The 15,540-nt window shown below is 40.3% G+C and overlaps 1 protein-coding gene across 2 annotated transcripts in view; it reads left to right on the forward strand.

Moving 5' to 3' along the window:
- P2RX4 (purinergic receptor P2X 4) overlaps positions 1-15,332 on the forward strand; it is an 82,048-nt gene extending 66,716 nt beyond the window's left edge. Inside the window, exons 9-12 of one of the 2 annotated variants that reach the window (XM_077292931.1) lie at positions 6,748-6,841; positions 10,524-10,589; positions 12,721-12,819; positions 13,103-15,332. In XM_077292931.1, the coding sequence (XP_077149046.1) occupies positions 6,748-6,841; positions 10,524-10,589; positions 12,721-12,819; positions 13,103-13,135 (292 nt within the window). In that variant the 3' untranslated portion in view covers positions 13,136-15,332. Of the gene's footprint in view, positions 1-6,747; positions 6,842-8,855; positions 9,324-10,523; positions 10,590-12,720; positions 12,820-13,102 lie in introns of those variants that run through there. The other variant, XM_077292928.1, reaches the window with a different exon arrangement.
- Positions 15,333-15,540: the final 208 nt, after the last annotated feature.

Raw genomic sequence — 15,540 nt, forward strand, 5'->3', positions numbered from 1 at the left:
TTGTCCAATTTGTCCTGAGTACGCTGATACCCCATATGTGGGGGGGAACCACTGTTTGGGCGCATGGGAGGGCTCGGAAGGGTGGAGCGCCATTTGGAATGCAGACTTAGGCTACGTTCACATTTGCGTTGTGCGCCGCAGCGTCGGCGGCACAACGCAAACAAAACCGCAACAAAACGCACGCTAAAACGCTGCGTTTTGCGATGCATGCGTCCTTTTTGGCCGAAAGTTGGACGCAAAAAAAATGCAACTTGTTGCGTTCTCTGCGCCCAACGCTTGCGGCCATGCATCGCAAAACGCAGCACAACGCATGTCCATGCGCCCCCATGTTAAATATAGGGGCGCATGATGCATGCGGCGACGCTGCGGCGCCGAACGCTAATGTGAACGTAGACTTAGATGGAATGGTCTGCAGGCGTCACATTGCGTTTGCAGAGCCCCTAATGTACCTAAACAGTAAAAAAAAAAACACCAGTGACACCATTTTGGAAAGTAGACCCCCTAAGGAACTCATCTAGATGTGTTGTGAGAGATTGGAACCCCCAAGTGTTTCACTACAGTTTATAACGCAGAGCCGTGAAAATAATAAAAAAAAAAATTTACCCCCAAAATTATTTTTTTAGCCCCCAGTTTTGTATTTTCCCAAGGGTAACAGGAGAAATTGGACCCCAAAAGTTGTTGTCCAATTTGTCCTGAGTACGCTGATACCCCATATGTGGGGGGAACCACTGTTTGGGCGCATGGGAGGGCTCGCAAGGGATGGAGCGCCATTTGGAATGGAGACTTAGATGGAATGGTCTGCAGGCGTCACATTGCGTTTGCAGAGCCCCTAATGTACCTAAACAGTAAAAAAAAAACACAAGTGACACCATTTTGGAAAGTAGACCCCCTAAGGAACTCATCTAGATGTGTTGTGAGAGCTTTGAACCCCCAAGTGTTTCACTACAGTTTATAACGCAGAGCCGTGCAAATAAAAAATATTTTTTTTCCACAAAAATTATTTTTTAGCCCCCAGTTTTGTATTTTCCCAAGGGTAACAGGAGAAATTGGACCCCAAAAGTTGTTCTCCAATGTGTTCCGAGTACGCTGATACCCCATATGTTGGGGTAAACCCCTGTTTGGGCGCACGGGAGAGCTCGGAAGGGAAGGAGCACTGTTTTACTTTTTCAACGCAGAATTGGCTGAAATTGAGATAAAACGCCATGTCGCATTTGGAGAGCCCCTGATGTGCCTAAACAGTGGAAACCCCCCAATTATTACTGAAACACTTATCCAAACACAGCCCTAAGCCTAATCCCAACGGTAACCCTAACCACACCTCTAAGCCAGACACACCCCTAACCCTAATCCCAACCCTATTCCCAACCGTAAATGTAATCCAAACCCTAACCCTAAATTTAGCCCCAACTCTAACTGTAGCCCCAGCCCTAACTGTAGCCCCAGCCCTAACTGTAGCCCCAGCCCTAACTGTAGCCCCAGCCCTAACTGTAGCCCCAGCCCTAACTGTAGCCCCAGCCCTAACTGTAGCCCCAGCCCTAACTGTAGCCCCAGCCCTAACTGTAGCCCCAGCCCTAACTGTAGCCCCAGCCCTAGCTGTAGCCCCAGCCCTAACTGTAGCCCGGAAATAAATACATTTTTTAAATTTTGTAATTTTTCCCTAATTAAGCGGGTGATGAAGGGGGGTTTTATTTACTTTTATAGCGGGTTTTTTAGCGGATTTTTATGATTGGCAGCCGTCACACACTGAAATACGCTTTTTATTGCAAAAAATATTTTTTGGGTTACCACATTTTGAGAGCTATAATTTTTCCATATTTGAGTCCACAGAGTCATGTGATGTCTTGTTTTTTGCGGGACGAGTTGACGTTTTTATTGGTAACATGTTCGGGCACGGGAGATTTTTTGATCGCTTTTTATTCCGATTTTTGTGAGGCAGAATGACCAAAAACCAGCTATTCATGAATTTCTTTTGGGGGAGGCGTTTATACCGTTCCGCGTTTGGTAAAATTGATAAAGCAGTTTTATTCTTCGGGTCAGTACTATTACAGCGATACCTCATTTATATCATTTTTTATGTTTTGGCGCTTTTATACGATAAAAACTATTTTATAGAAAAAATGATTATTTTGGCATTGCTTTATTCTGAGGACTATAACTTTTTTATTTTTTCGCTGATGATGCTGTATGGCAGCTCGTTTTTTGCGGGACAAGATGACGTTTGCAGCGGTACCATGGTTATTTATATCCGTCTTTTTGATCGCGTGTTATTCCACTTTTTGTTTGGCGGTATGAGAATAAAGCGTTGTTTTTTGCCTCGTTTTTTTTTTTTTTTTTTTACGGTGTTCACTGAAGGGGTTAACTAGTGATATAGGTTTATAGGTGGGGTTGTTACGGACGCGGCGATACTAAATATGTGTACTTTTATTGTTTGATTTTTTTTTTTATTATTTAGATATATTATTCCCATAAATGCATTTCTATTTTTTTTTTTTCTTTTTTTTTACACATGTGGTATTTTTTTTTTTTACTTTGTCCCAGCGGGGGACATCACAGATCGTTGATCTGACAGTTGGCACAGCACTCTGTCAGATCACCGATCTGACTGACAGCGCTGCAGGCTTACCAGAGCCTGGTCTGCACCCGGAAGTAATCCCTGCAGGACTCGGATGCAGCCCCACGGCCATTTTGGATCCGGGGCCTGCAGGGATAGGAGGTAAGAGACCCTCGCAGCAACGCGATCACACTGCGTTGCTCCGGGGGTCTCAGGGAAGCCCGCAGGGAGCCCCCTCCCTGCGCGATGCTTCCCTGTACCGCCGGCACACCGCGATCATGTTTGATCGCAGTGTGCCGGGGGTTAATGTGCCGGGGGCGGTCCGTGACCGCTCCTGGCACATAGTGCCGGATGTCAGCTGCGATAGTGAGCTGACACCCGGCCGCGATCGTCCTCGCTCCCCCCGTGAGTGCGGCCGATCGTGCTGGACGTACTATTCCGTCCTTGGGAAGTAGGGCCCACCCCACATGGACGGAATAGTACGTCCAATGGCAGAAAGGAGTTAAAGTGGCCACTTGCAAGTTCTCCTGTTTGAATCTCCTCTGAAGAGTGGCATCATGGGCTCCTCAAAACAACTGTCAAATGATCTGAAAACAAAGATTATTCAACATAGTTGTTCAGGGGAAGGATACAAAAAGCTGTCTCAGAGATTTATCCTGTCAATTTTCACTGTGAGGAACATAGTAAGAAAATGGAAGAACACAGGTTCAGTTCTTGTTAAGGCCAGAAGTGGCAGGCCAAGAAAAACATCAGAAAGGCAGAGAAGAAGAATGGTGAGATCAGTCAAGGACAATCCTCAGACCACCTCCAGAAAGCTGCAGCATCAACTTGCTGCAGATGGTGTCACTGTGCATCGGTCAACTATACAACACACTTTGCACAAGGAGAAGCTGTATGGGAGAGTGATGCGAAAGAAGCCGTTTCTGCAAGCACGCCACAAACAGTCGGCTGAGGTATGCAAAAGCACATTTGGAGAAGCCAATTTCTTTTTGGAAGAAGGTCCTGTGGACTGATGAAACCAAGATTGAGTTGTTTGGTCATACAAAAAGGCGTTATGCATGGCGGCAAAAAAACACAGCATTCCAAGAAAAACACTTGCTACCCACAGTAAAATTTGGTGGAGGTTCTTCCATCATGCTTTGGGGCTGTGTGGCCAATGCCGGCACTGGGAATCTTGTTAAAGTTGAGGGAAGCATGGATTCCTCTCAGTATCAGCAGATTCTTGACAATAATGTTCATGAATCAAAGTTGAAGTTACGCAGGGGATGGATCTTTCAGCAAGACAATGATCCAAAACACCGCTCCAAATCTACTCAGGCATTCATGCAGAGGAACAATTACTCTGTTCTGGAATGGCCATCCCAGTCCCCAGACGTGAATATCATTGAACATCTGTGGGATCATTTGAAGAGGGCTGTCCATACTCGGCGACCATCAAACTTAACTGAACTGGAATTGTTTTGTAAAGAGGAATGGTCAAAAATAGCTTGATCCAGGAACTCATTAAAAGCTACAGGAATAGAGTAGAGGCTGTTATTTTTGCAAAAGGAGGATCTACTAAATATTAATGTCACTTTTCTGGTGAGGTGTCCATACTTATGCACCTATCAAATTTTGTTTGAATGCAGACTGCACATTTTCTGTTAGTACAATAAACCTCATTTCAAGGCAGAAACATTACTGTGTCCAACAGCTATTAGATATATGAAACTGAAATAGCTGTTGCAAAAAAAACTATTTTTATAAAACATTAAGCTTAAGATTAATAAGGGTGCCCAAACTTTTTCATATAACTGTATATACTCGAGTATAAGCCGACCCGAGCATAATCCGAGACCCCTAATTTTGCCACAAAAAACTGGGAAAACTTAATGACTCGAGTATAAGCCTAGGGTGGGAAATGCAGCAGCTACTGGTAAATGTAAAAAATAACAATAAATAACAATAAAAGTAAAATTAATTGAGACATTAGTAGGTTAAGCGGTTTTGAATATACATATTGAATCAGGAGCCCCATAAAGTTCATGATGGGCCCCATAAGATGCTTCATACAAAAATATGCCCCATATAATGCTGCACAAAGGTTGATTATGGCCCCATGAGATGCTCCATAGAAACATTTGCCCCATGCAATGCTGCTGCGATAAAAAAAAATTATATACTCACCTCTTGTCCTGAACAGGCGGGGACACCTGCGATATTCACCTGTTCCCGTTCCACCGCCACGCGCCGCTCTGTCTTCTGTCTCTCTGCAGTGACTGTTCAGGCAGACTGCAGCACGCACACTAAACACATCATCGTGCCCTCTGACCTCAACGTCACAGCCAGAGGACGCGGAGCTGCGCGCAGTGGTGGAACGCGGACAGGTGAATATCTGAATGCTCGCCCTCCCAGTTATAATCACCTGCTCCCGGCGCGGTCTTTGGCAGCTTCTCACTGACAAATGGTCTCTGGGTGCCAGCAGCTTCTTCCTATGTTCAGCGGTCGCATCGTACCGCTCATTAAAGTAATGAATATGCGCTCCACCTATGGGAGTGGAGTCACGTCCATATTCATTACCGTAGCCGTACCACATGACCGCTGAACACAGGAAGAGCTGCAGGGGCCGGAGAAGCAGGGACATGCAGAGACACTCTGGAAGCAGGTGAGTATGATTTGACAGCTGCCCCTCCCCCGCCGACCCCCTGGGACAATGCCTCGAGTATAAGCCGAGAGGGGCACTTTCAGCCTAAAAAAATGGGCTGAAAATCTCAGCTTATACTCGAGTATATACGGTATTTGTAATGCATTCTTAAATGGAGATTCATGTAGCAGAAATCCTGTAGCGTGTGATTCAGGAGCTCTTACTCCCACTAACAATTCTAGCTTAAGGGTCACATTTGACAATTATTTCGGTGCAGATTGTCAGCGACTTTTGTCTACATATCATTGTGTTTGTGAAGCTGGGTGTATGCTTCCTGGTCCTGAAGTGAAGAAGACAGCTGAAGTCAACGCAGTAGCCAAAGATCAGCTACCGAAGCCAGAAAGCATATATCCGGCTTCAGAGACACAATGAAGTGTAGGTGTGAGATTTGCAAAGAAAAGGCAATAAGGACAGCACTTGCAAATTATGTTATCACACCCACAGGGGCAAGTGAGACAACTAGTCTCGGGAAACTAACACCCTATCGTTTAATAAATACAGTGTAAGACATGATTAAAAGCCAGCTAAACCATGTTTATCACAGCATTATTACTGGCAAAACACATGATCATCATATTGTAGTCTTCAATAATTATTCAATCGCGGCATTTGCTTAATTAATAAACCTAATTTGTTTTGTCGCTGGAGGTTGCCCACTGCTTTAGCATTGATGATCTATCTTTTGGATAGGTCCCCAATGTCTGATCAGTCTGACAGAGATGCTCAATTGCAGAGCTGCTCCTTTTTCTGATAGTGGTAGCAGCAGGGTACTGCCCGCCCTCCTTCTACTGATTTTGAATAGGTGGCAGAAATGCAGTACCCAGTCGTGGCCACTAGAAGAAGACTGAGCAGCTCCACAATTGAGCATTTCCAGACGCTGACATCGAGAACAGCTGATCGGTGGGGTGCCCGATGTCGGATCCCAACCAATCAGACTTTGATGACCTATCCTAAGGTTAGGTCAGCAGTGATAAAACAGCGGGCAACCTCTTTAATGGTATTCTGAAATTATGAAGAGAATTAATATGCCTCACATAGCATTAAGGCATCAAATATTGCTGTAATTAGTGGCATGCGCAGCAGCAACGTTTGAGGACACTGCAACCTTGACACTTGAAACAAGGCATGATCACCAAAACTTTGGGGGTGCTGCTGCTCATGCCACTAATTACAGCAATATTTGATGCTGTAATGATATGAGGAATATTAGCCCTCTGCATAATGTCGGATTACCATTAATATATGGAGATGTAACGACTGAAGCCAACATGGTGTCCGAAGATGAAAGTGAAAGGACATCTCGTGTCTTATGTGACTAGAACTAAACAAACTGAACTGACATTTGATCTATTTATCAAGCAGGTGATGTCAGTTTTAATCCTGGGATAAATATTGTTTAGCTGGATGCTGAGAAGAGTTGGTGATCTGAGAAATCCCGTTAGCATTTGTTGGCCATGTTGGTGTGATTGTGGAGACGTGCAGAATAACATCTCACCCATTCTCTAATTTTCAGGTTTGCCAAATATTACAAGGATTCCAACAATGTGGAATCAAGAACACTCATGAAAATTTATGGAATTCGGTTTGATATCCTGGTTTTCGGAACAGTAAGTTGAATGTCAACTTTTTTCTTTTTTTTTTTTTTTTTTTCTTATTTTATTACCTAGGTCAGAGTTGTAATAACGACTGAATATAAAAATACATACTTTTTAACTGAGTAGAAATGTCCCCAAATTTTGCAATTGCACACAATATTCCTAACTGTGCTACATGGAATATATATCTTCAGCTGAATAAGGAGTGATTTGTATTTTTTTTTCCCAATTTATATTTAATATTGGGTACACCTTAAGTGAATGACAGATTCTAGTGAAAATTATGCTTGGGCTCCTGTTGGGGTTATGGAGAACAGCTAGGTGAAGACTCTAGTTCAAAGACTCCCTCTAATTAGCAGGAGCCTGAATTTCTATTGGCATAAGGCCTTTAAAAATATATATAATTTTTTTTCTTAGTCATCCTATACTTATCTGATAAGTCACCACATGCTTTGCTTAGCGCTGTATTAAATGAGGGGAAATTGCCACCGTCCTCGTAGGCATTTGCTTGATCTAGCTTACTGTTAGCCTCTGATGCATGGCTTAAAAACCATAAATTTCAGCTCTGTTCTTGAGCCATGCAGAGCATTATTTGAACAATACTGTAATTTATGGTATTTGCGTATAGAGACCAGTGTGTCAAGCCAGGCAGTGAGAAGGCAGATGGGAGCCACTAAAGATTGGTGCACTCAGTTAAAATGTGGAAAGGAAAGCAAAAGGCCAGGAAAAGCCATACTCCTGACAACTACTATTGAGAACTCTGCTATTAGAAGTGGAAAGGAAGAACAAAGATAAAAAAAATCTAAATAATAAAAATATTGGAGGAAGAGAAACCAATCACAAACTAAAATGTTTCTATACAAATGCACAAACCATGGGCAACAAAAAAGGAGAATTGGAACTACTAACGCAGGAAAATAAATGTCATTGGAATCACTGAAACTTGGTGGGACAATACACATGATTGGAATACAAGACTAGAATGATACAACTTATTTGCAAGAAACAGACTTGATAAACGAGGAGGAGGTGTCGCATTGTATGTTAGAAAAGCATATATCTGCACAGAGATTGAAGCTTCAGAGACTGGGAGTTCTGTGGAAACTGTTTGGGTAAGAATACAAGGAGAGAACAACTGAAAGGACACCATTGTAGGCATTTACTACAGGCCGCCTGTGCAAGCTGAAGATATGGATGAACTCTTTATGCATCAAATGGCTAAGTTCTCCAAAAAATATGACCTAGTGGTCATGGGAGATTTCAACTGTCCAGACATTTGTTGGGAATCTCTCTCAGGTAAAACTAACAGGTCAAGCAAATTCTTATCCTCTCTTGCTGACAGCTTTATCTTCCAAAAGGCAGGGGAGAAAACAAGGGGATCTGCTACCTTGGATCTAATCCTTATAAACAGGGAAAAAATGGTTGAGGAGGTAAGAGTAGCTGGGACCCTAGGAGGTAGCGACCATGCTATTTTAGAATTTTGGATAACTAGAGGAGGAAGACTCTGACTTCAAGGTTATATTTCAGAAAGGCAGATTTAAAGGGACTCAGAAAGAGAATCGGAGGGATCCAATGGCTGGATATCCTTAAGGACAAAAATGTCCTGGAAGGTTGGGAAATCTTGAAAAATGAGATTCTCAAAGCACAATCGTTAACAATTCCAAGAAGAGGAAAGAATGCAAAGCATTTAAGGAAACCAGGATGGATGAACACAGAACTTAAACACATGCAAAAAGGAAGAAAGAAATGTTTATCAAACGGAAAGATGGAGGCATATCTAAAGAAGAATATAATGCTGCCTGCAGAACCTGCAAGGCACGAATCAGATTATCTAAAGCTGACAATGAATTAAGGCTTGCAAGAGACGTAAAAAGCAGTAAAAAAAGGATTTTGGGGATATGTCAAAAGTAAAAGCAAAGTCAAAAATGCTATAGGATTTTTACAGGATGAAAATGATGAAATGGTAAGAAAGGATGTTGAGAAGGCAGAATTTTTAAATTCCTATTTTGCATCTGTTTTCTCTCAGAAAGGAAATGTAACATCAACTGATCTTCACTGTCCTATTAAAGAAGTAGAAGAATCCAGGATATCTATAAACAGAAAGATAGTGAAGAAACACTTAGCTAACATAAATGAATTGTCTCCAGGTCCAGATGAATTACACCCCAGAGTACTGAAGGAGATAGCAGAAGAAATTTTTGAGCCACTCTCCATAATCTTTGAAAATTCTTGGAGAACAGGAGAAGTTCCAGAAGACTGGAGAAGAGCAAATGTCGTTCCTATCTTCAAACAGGGGAAGAAGGTGGACCCAGGGAACTATAGGCCAGTGAGTTTGACTTCCATACCAGGAAAGAATTTTGAACAAATTATTAAACATAATGTACGGTATGTAAGTACCTGGATAAGAATGAAGTGATTAACCAGAGTCAGCATGGGATGGTAACTAAGTCATGTCAGACTAACTTAATTTCCTTCTATGACAGAATCACTGACTGGGTGGATCAGGGAAATGCTGTAGATATATCTTGACTTCAGCAAAGCATTTGACAGTCATTTTTTCAATAAGGATGGTGTGAGATACTGAGTATGGAATGGACAAGGCAACTGTTAGGTGGATTAGTGATCGGACCCAAAGAGTGGTCGTAAATTGAGGGAGACACAACCTATTGTCAGTCTGAAAACCCTCAAACTTATTAGATGGTCATCTGGTTCGGCCAACGTTGACCTGATGTGTACAGTCAGCTTTACAGTTTTGCCTTGCAATTATCTGCCGCTTCTAAAACTTATTTGCGTTGCATTAACGATCAATATTTCATCTTTTTCTCTTTTGAGTAGAGTTCTTACAGTTACAACTTGTGCAAATAGTCCTCACAGAAACAGTGAATAAACGGTGGTAAAATGAAGGATTAAATAGTTTTATTTAATCGTTTATAAACCTTTGCGAAGATATGATTCTTTGTAAAATACTTTTTACCTTATTTTTCTTCCTCTTCTCCTAATCTCCATGCTGAAAGTTCTGTCACAACTGCCTAGTTCATGCCCATTTAGTAGCTGCTTTGAACTGCAGCTGTTCTAGCAAGAATCTACATTCAAACACTATTGACAAACACAGGGAGAGTGTTACTGTAAGTGTGGGTTCTGGCTAATGCTGCAGTATAGAGCAGTTTCTAAATGTGTATCAACTAGGCAGATAAAACAGCACTTTCTGCATGGAGTTTGAGAAAAAGGAAGAAAAATAAGATAGTGAGTAGTGATGAGCGAATATACTCGTTACTTGAGATTTCCCGAGCACACTTGGGTGTCCTCCCGAGTATTTTTTCGTGCTCGGAAATTTAGTTTTTATTGCCACAGCTGAATGATTTACATCTGTTAGCCAGCATAAGTACATGTGGGGGTTGCCTGGTTGCTAGGGAATCCCCACATGTACTTATGCTGGCTAACAGATGTAAATCATTCAGCTGCGGCAATAAAAACTAAATTTCCGAGCACGAAAAAATACTCGGAGGACACCCGAGCGTGCTCGGGAAATCTCGAGTAACTAGTATATTCGCTCATCACTAATAGTGAGGTACATTGCAAAGACTCATAACTTTGTAAAGACTTTTCTAAATAAAAATTTGTTTACTCATAAATCTGAATATCGCCCAGCAGATCATTGAGTTGTTGAGATGCAACACTGTGTTTGTCTTCATAGGCAGGGAGGTTTGACATCATTCCAACAATGATAAACATTGGATCTGGTGTGGCTTTACTTGGTGTGGTAAGTAAATAAATGCATATAAAAACTAGTTCGTTGTATAAGTTAACTTCCACATAGCTGAAAAGGCTGAATTTGCATACAGGGAATAGGGGGCCATATTCCAAGAATGGAGATGCACAGGAACAACAGAAAAACAATTCCTGATTCAGTAGAACGGCGGCATTTACACCAGGGAAAAAATTATGCAAATGTCTGGTTCCTTTTTATTAATTTTTTTCATGGTAAAAAAATATATACGGTGCATACTTTCAGTTTGGGCATTAATAATGCGAAATCAAAAAGCCTCCAATGTAAAAAATGAAGAAAACGCTATTAAATGTAATTCTTCACTGTACATCTGAAAAATCCAAACTTCCCAGTGCAGTAGCTGTGTGGTGTTTAGGGTTAGAGCTCAGCAGATATAGACATTTTTTTTTTCTGCTTCATAACTCTGGTGCAGTTATAAAAATGTTTGCTGCAGATTCTTCACTAAAGAAACAGCACTGTGTATGTACCTCATAACTCATATTGGTTTTCTCTTTTGTAAAAGTGATCTTGTAGTCCCTGGAAGTTTTAAAGCTATGGTCACATGCAGCATTTTTTATGCTTTTTTTTCACACTCTTTATGCAAATTAAAAGCCGATTTTACAGCAGAAGCTATGAGATTTCAGAAATCTCATGCACACGGTTGTGTTTTTTTTTTCCTAACTGAATTTGAGAACTGCAGTGTTTTTAATTTAATTGTTAAGTTTGCCGCACGTCAATTCTTTCAATTTTTTACAGCATTTTTTCACCCATAGAAAGCATTGCAAAATGCTGCAAAAATGTTTTTGGTTAATAAAAGGAGCGTTATTAAATATGTATTGTGTGCAGCACCCAAAAACGCTAATGAAAAGCAGCGATAAAAAGCTTTAAGTTTTGGCTGCACAAAAAAATGCAGCAAAAACAAACATGTGAACATAGATTGTGTGCCCATACACTTAGGCGTTTTGCTGCATTTTTGGAGCCGAAACTGAGGCATTTTGTGATTTGGAGGAGGATTTGTAGAATTTCCGCTCAGTTTCTGCTTCAAAAACTCTTCCAAAAAAGCTTTGTTTTTGAAGCCTATTCTGGCAAGTTTTTGACAAATGTAATCAACTTTTTCTGGTTTCTGACTGTCTCTGGTCTAATGAACAATGCAGCTCTTGGGGTTCAGATTGTAACACAGGTTTCTAATGTAATAAACTAATTTGCAAAATTGAATACTAAACAGAATAGTGGTGGAACAATCGCTGGATAACGAGGCAGAATTGGGATTTGGAAGTCTGGAGAGAGTTGAGTGATAACCATATAGGCTTCCCACACATTTCACCACAGACAGATACAATGAAATGAACACTAAATAGAATCTATACCATATTCACACTCAGAATTAATGTATCAGATGAATACACTGTAATGTAATATGGTGGCATTTATCATTTACTGAAAATAATCATTAAATCACTAATTCATCTCTCTCCTCACTACTCCCCCGCTTCCCCCCTCTGCAAATCTCTTAATTGGCTCCGATTCCCTCAGCGTATCCAGTTCAAATTACTAATACTGACCTACAAAGCCATCCATAACCTGTCTCCTCCATATATCTCTGAACTAATCTCCCGATATCTTCCCTCACGTAATCTCCGATCCTCCCAAGACCTCCTTCTCTCCTCCACACTTATTTGCTCCTCACCGAACCACCTCCAAGACTTCTCCCGAATATCCTCCATCCTCTGGAATTCTTTGCCCCAACACGTCCGAGTATCAACCACATTCGGATCCTTCAGACGGAACCTGAAAACCCACCTCTTCAGGAAACCTACAGCCTGCACTGACCCTTCTGCCTCCTCACCACTACCGAAGCTACCGCCTCACCAACACCGGAGCTCCTGCAACCCCCAACCTATTGTCTCCATCCCCACCATCCTGTATAATGTAAGCCCGCAAGGGCAGGGTCCTCGCCCCTCTGTATCAGTCTGTAATTGTTAGTTTGCTTACTGTAAGTGATATCTGTAACTTGTATGTAACCCCTTCTCATGTACAGCACCATGGAATCAATGGTGCTATATAAATAATAATAATCATAGGCTATAATGTAGTGTAACATTCTCATCTTGCCTTTTAATTTTAGGCCACGGTTCTGTGTGACATTGTTATATTTCATTTCTTCAAGAAAAGACATTATTACAGAGAAAAGAAATATAAACATGTGGAAGATTATGAGGAATTGGTAAGACTTTTATTACTACATTTATTTTTGTAGTATCAAAAAAATCTGCAAAACAGAAATAAGAATGTAGTTAGTATGTAAAAATCTAAAGTTTTTTTTTAATTCACTTTGTTTATTAAAGTTTTAAAGGATGTCTAGCTCAGGCAGCATGTTTTTTTCCCCCACATTCAAACAGATCATTTTTGTATAATGTTGTGGTTTTCTAATTATGTCCTTAGACTGTGTATACCAGATAAGTCATTCTCTTTTTATGGGTGTATAAACACACTGGTTTTCATTGCAGGGTGATAATGGAACTTATGGATCAAACCCTTAACCTATGGAGTAATAATGCAAATTTAATTAACCATTCTTACACACAAGAACATTGTTTCCAAGTTATCTCACATTCATAAATAAGTTGGATCACTGACTTTGGAAATCTTCAGCAAAACATTCCATATCGGCTGTCACCTTGGTTCTTATTCGGCAAGCAGGTCAATACCGCGATCATGTTGTGCACACAAGGGCATATCAGTGTGATGCTCTTAATAAGGGAACGAGCTGATCTTGTTGAGTTTTCTTCCCTGTTGTTGCCTTATTATTGAACTTAAAATTCATCACACACATTTTAGTATGGACCTGAGGATTCAAGGGCTAATGAATGTACAAGTACTTACTATAAAAATCCTATATCTTTGATGAACGGATTTGAGATTCAACCTAGTCACATCGCGGTGAGCCTTCGTTTGCAGTTTGCACTTCTTTTGTCTTTTTTGGAAAACTTCTAGAGCCTAAAAGTCACAATCAGAATATTAAGGGACCACCATTTCATAAAAAGTTATATGTGTAATCATGTTTAAGCCACTATAAAAAATTGTGTATATTTTTTTTAGTAAATTATTGCAGTTTTGTACCATTGTTCTAAAATGTCCAATGTCTGTTAAGTTGTTTTACACACAGCATTTCTTGGAAAATAGTCTTGGCAGTTTTTGATACAGGGGTGTTTTGTTTTGTTTTTTTAAGCCAAGGCTAGAAATGGATTAAAAAGGAATGAACAATGTATAAAGGAACAACTTCTTCCTGCTCAATCCACTTCTGTCTTTGGCTCAAAGAAAACAACTTTAATTGCAGAGATGTTTTTCTTTTTAATTTTCCTTTGAGAAAACACTGTAATACTTGTCCTGGTAATTTTCATTAGCATATTTAGTACACCCTATATGCTGCTATTTGTTTGACACCACACACACACACACACACACACACACACACACACACACACACACACACACACACACACACACACACACACACACACTCCTTTTCTCTTATTGGGGTATGTGGGGTGAGTTGCATTCATAATTTACATGACATCAGTATGATAGAAACAATTTCAAGTCCAATTCTTATTCATTTATACATTATCCATTGATTTCTTATATTACAGTGTGTTCCTTACAATTTCTTCTGTAAAACATTTTTACTAAAGGGGTTGTTGCATCTTGTGTCTTCTGAAGCACTGATGATTTACTGTTTGAAACAATAACATGGCTGAGTTGTTGGCCCCAAACGTGCGCTCTTCCATGTTGCAAGCAGGGGTAGCTTTGTCTCTGCAGCAATGGAGGTGGAGGGGCAGTAAATCTAGCAGGCTCTGTAACAAAGGGCTTGTAAGCGCTGCTCCTCTTGCCTAGGAGACTGGCAACTGCCGATAGACTGCAGTGGTGGGCAATAACCTAAGCAATGAGCAATAAACAACAAAATTTATAATCCTATATTTCTCGGAAATGTATTAGATTTTTAATAAGAGATAAAATACAAAGTTGCTTATTTTGAGAAAATGAGGCAACCCCTTTCAGAGTATTCCAGCTATAAACATTTATTCTGTTTGTCATTGAAAGTCTCTGATAGTCTTATAGAGGTGAATGGAGCGTGCACAAACCTGCTTCTTCAAACTTTTCTATACTGTGGTTAGATGAAGGGCAAAAGGGATCGCGTGTCACTGTTTTTGTGACCAGTTTTGTTGGACACCCAACAATCTGACCTCTATCACCGATACAGTGGATACCTGATAGCCTCCTGTTGCCATCTGGATCATCTCATTCATTCAGTTCTCACTAATTTGTTATGTTGAGTCCATAAAAGTCATGTTTATGTATTTATTGAAATAGCTGTGACACCACTTTATATTACACCTCTAAAATTGCAATAAAGGAACATATATTGGGCAATTCTTAATGAAAAAGCTCTGTCACATGAGGGTGCTGACATACTGTAGAAAAGTAAATATTTTTATTAAAAAAATATATAATTCTGGTCACACCGTGTTATACTTTATACACTAGATGCCATGTGAAAACCTATTTAAATTACATTGTTAATCTTGTACTGATCCCGAGTTACGGTCAGTATTCTATTCCAGAGCTGCATTCACAATTCTGTTTGTTATATACCTGTAGACAGAAACATCCTTGATGTAAATCTATTGTCAGAAAAAGAAGTTTGTTTATATTAAATGTTTACAATTACCGGTGATTAATAAAAAAAAAAAAAAAGTAAAAAAAGCAGAGTTTTACATTTTTTCATGTTTCTGTTTTTTATGTTTAAAAAATAATTCCTGAAATCTTTCAATTCTCACTGACCTGTTGGTTTCACAGTAAGCTGATACTTCCTATTCTGGACGAATTGTGTCTCAACAGTCCTTTTATCATTAAAGAGTAATACCTCTGCTAGGGGAAGATCACA

This window comes from Ranitomeya variabilis, chromosome 1 (genome assembly GCF_051348905.1).
Source record: "Ranitomeya variabilis isolate aRanVar5 chromosome 1, aRanVar5.hap1, whole genome shotgun sequence".
NCBI lineage: Eukaryota > Metazoa > Chordata > Amphibia > Anura > Dendrobatidae > Ranitomeya > Ranitomeya variabilis.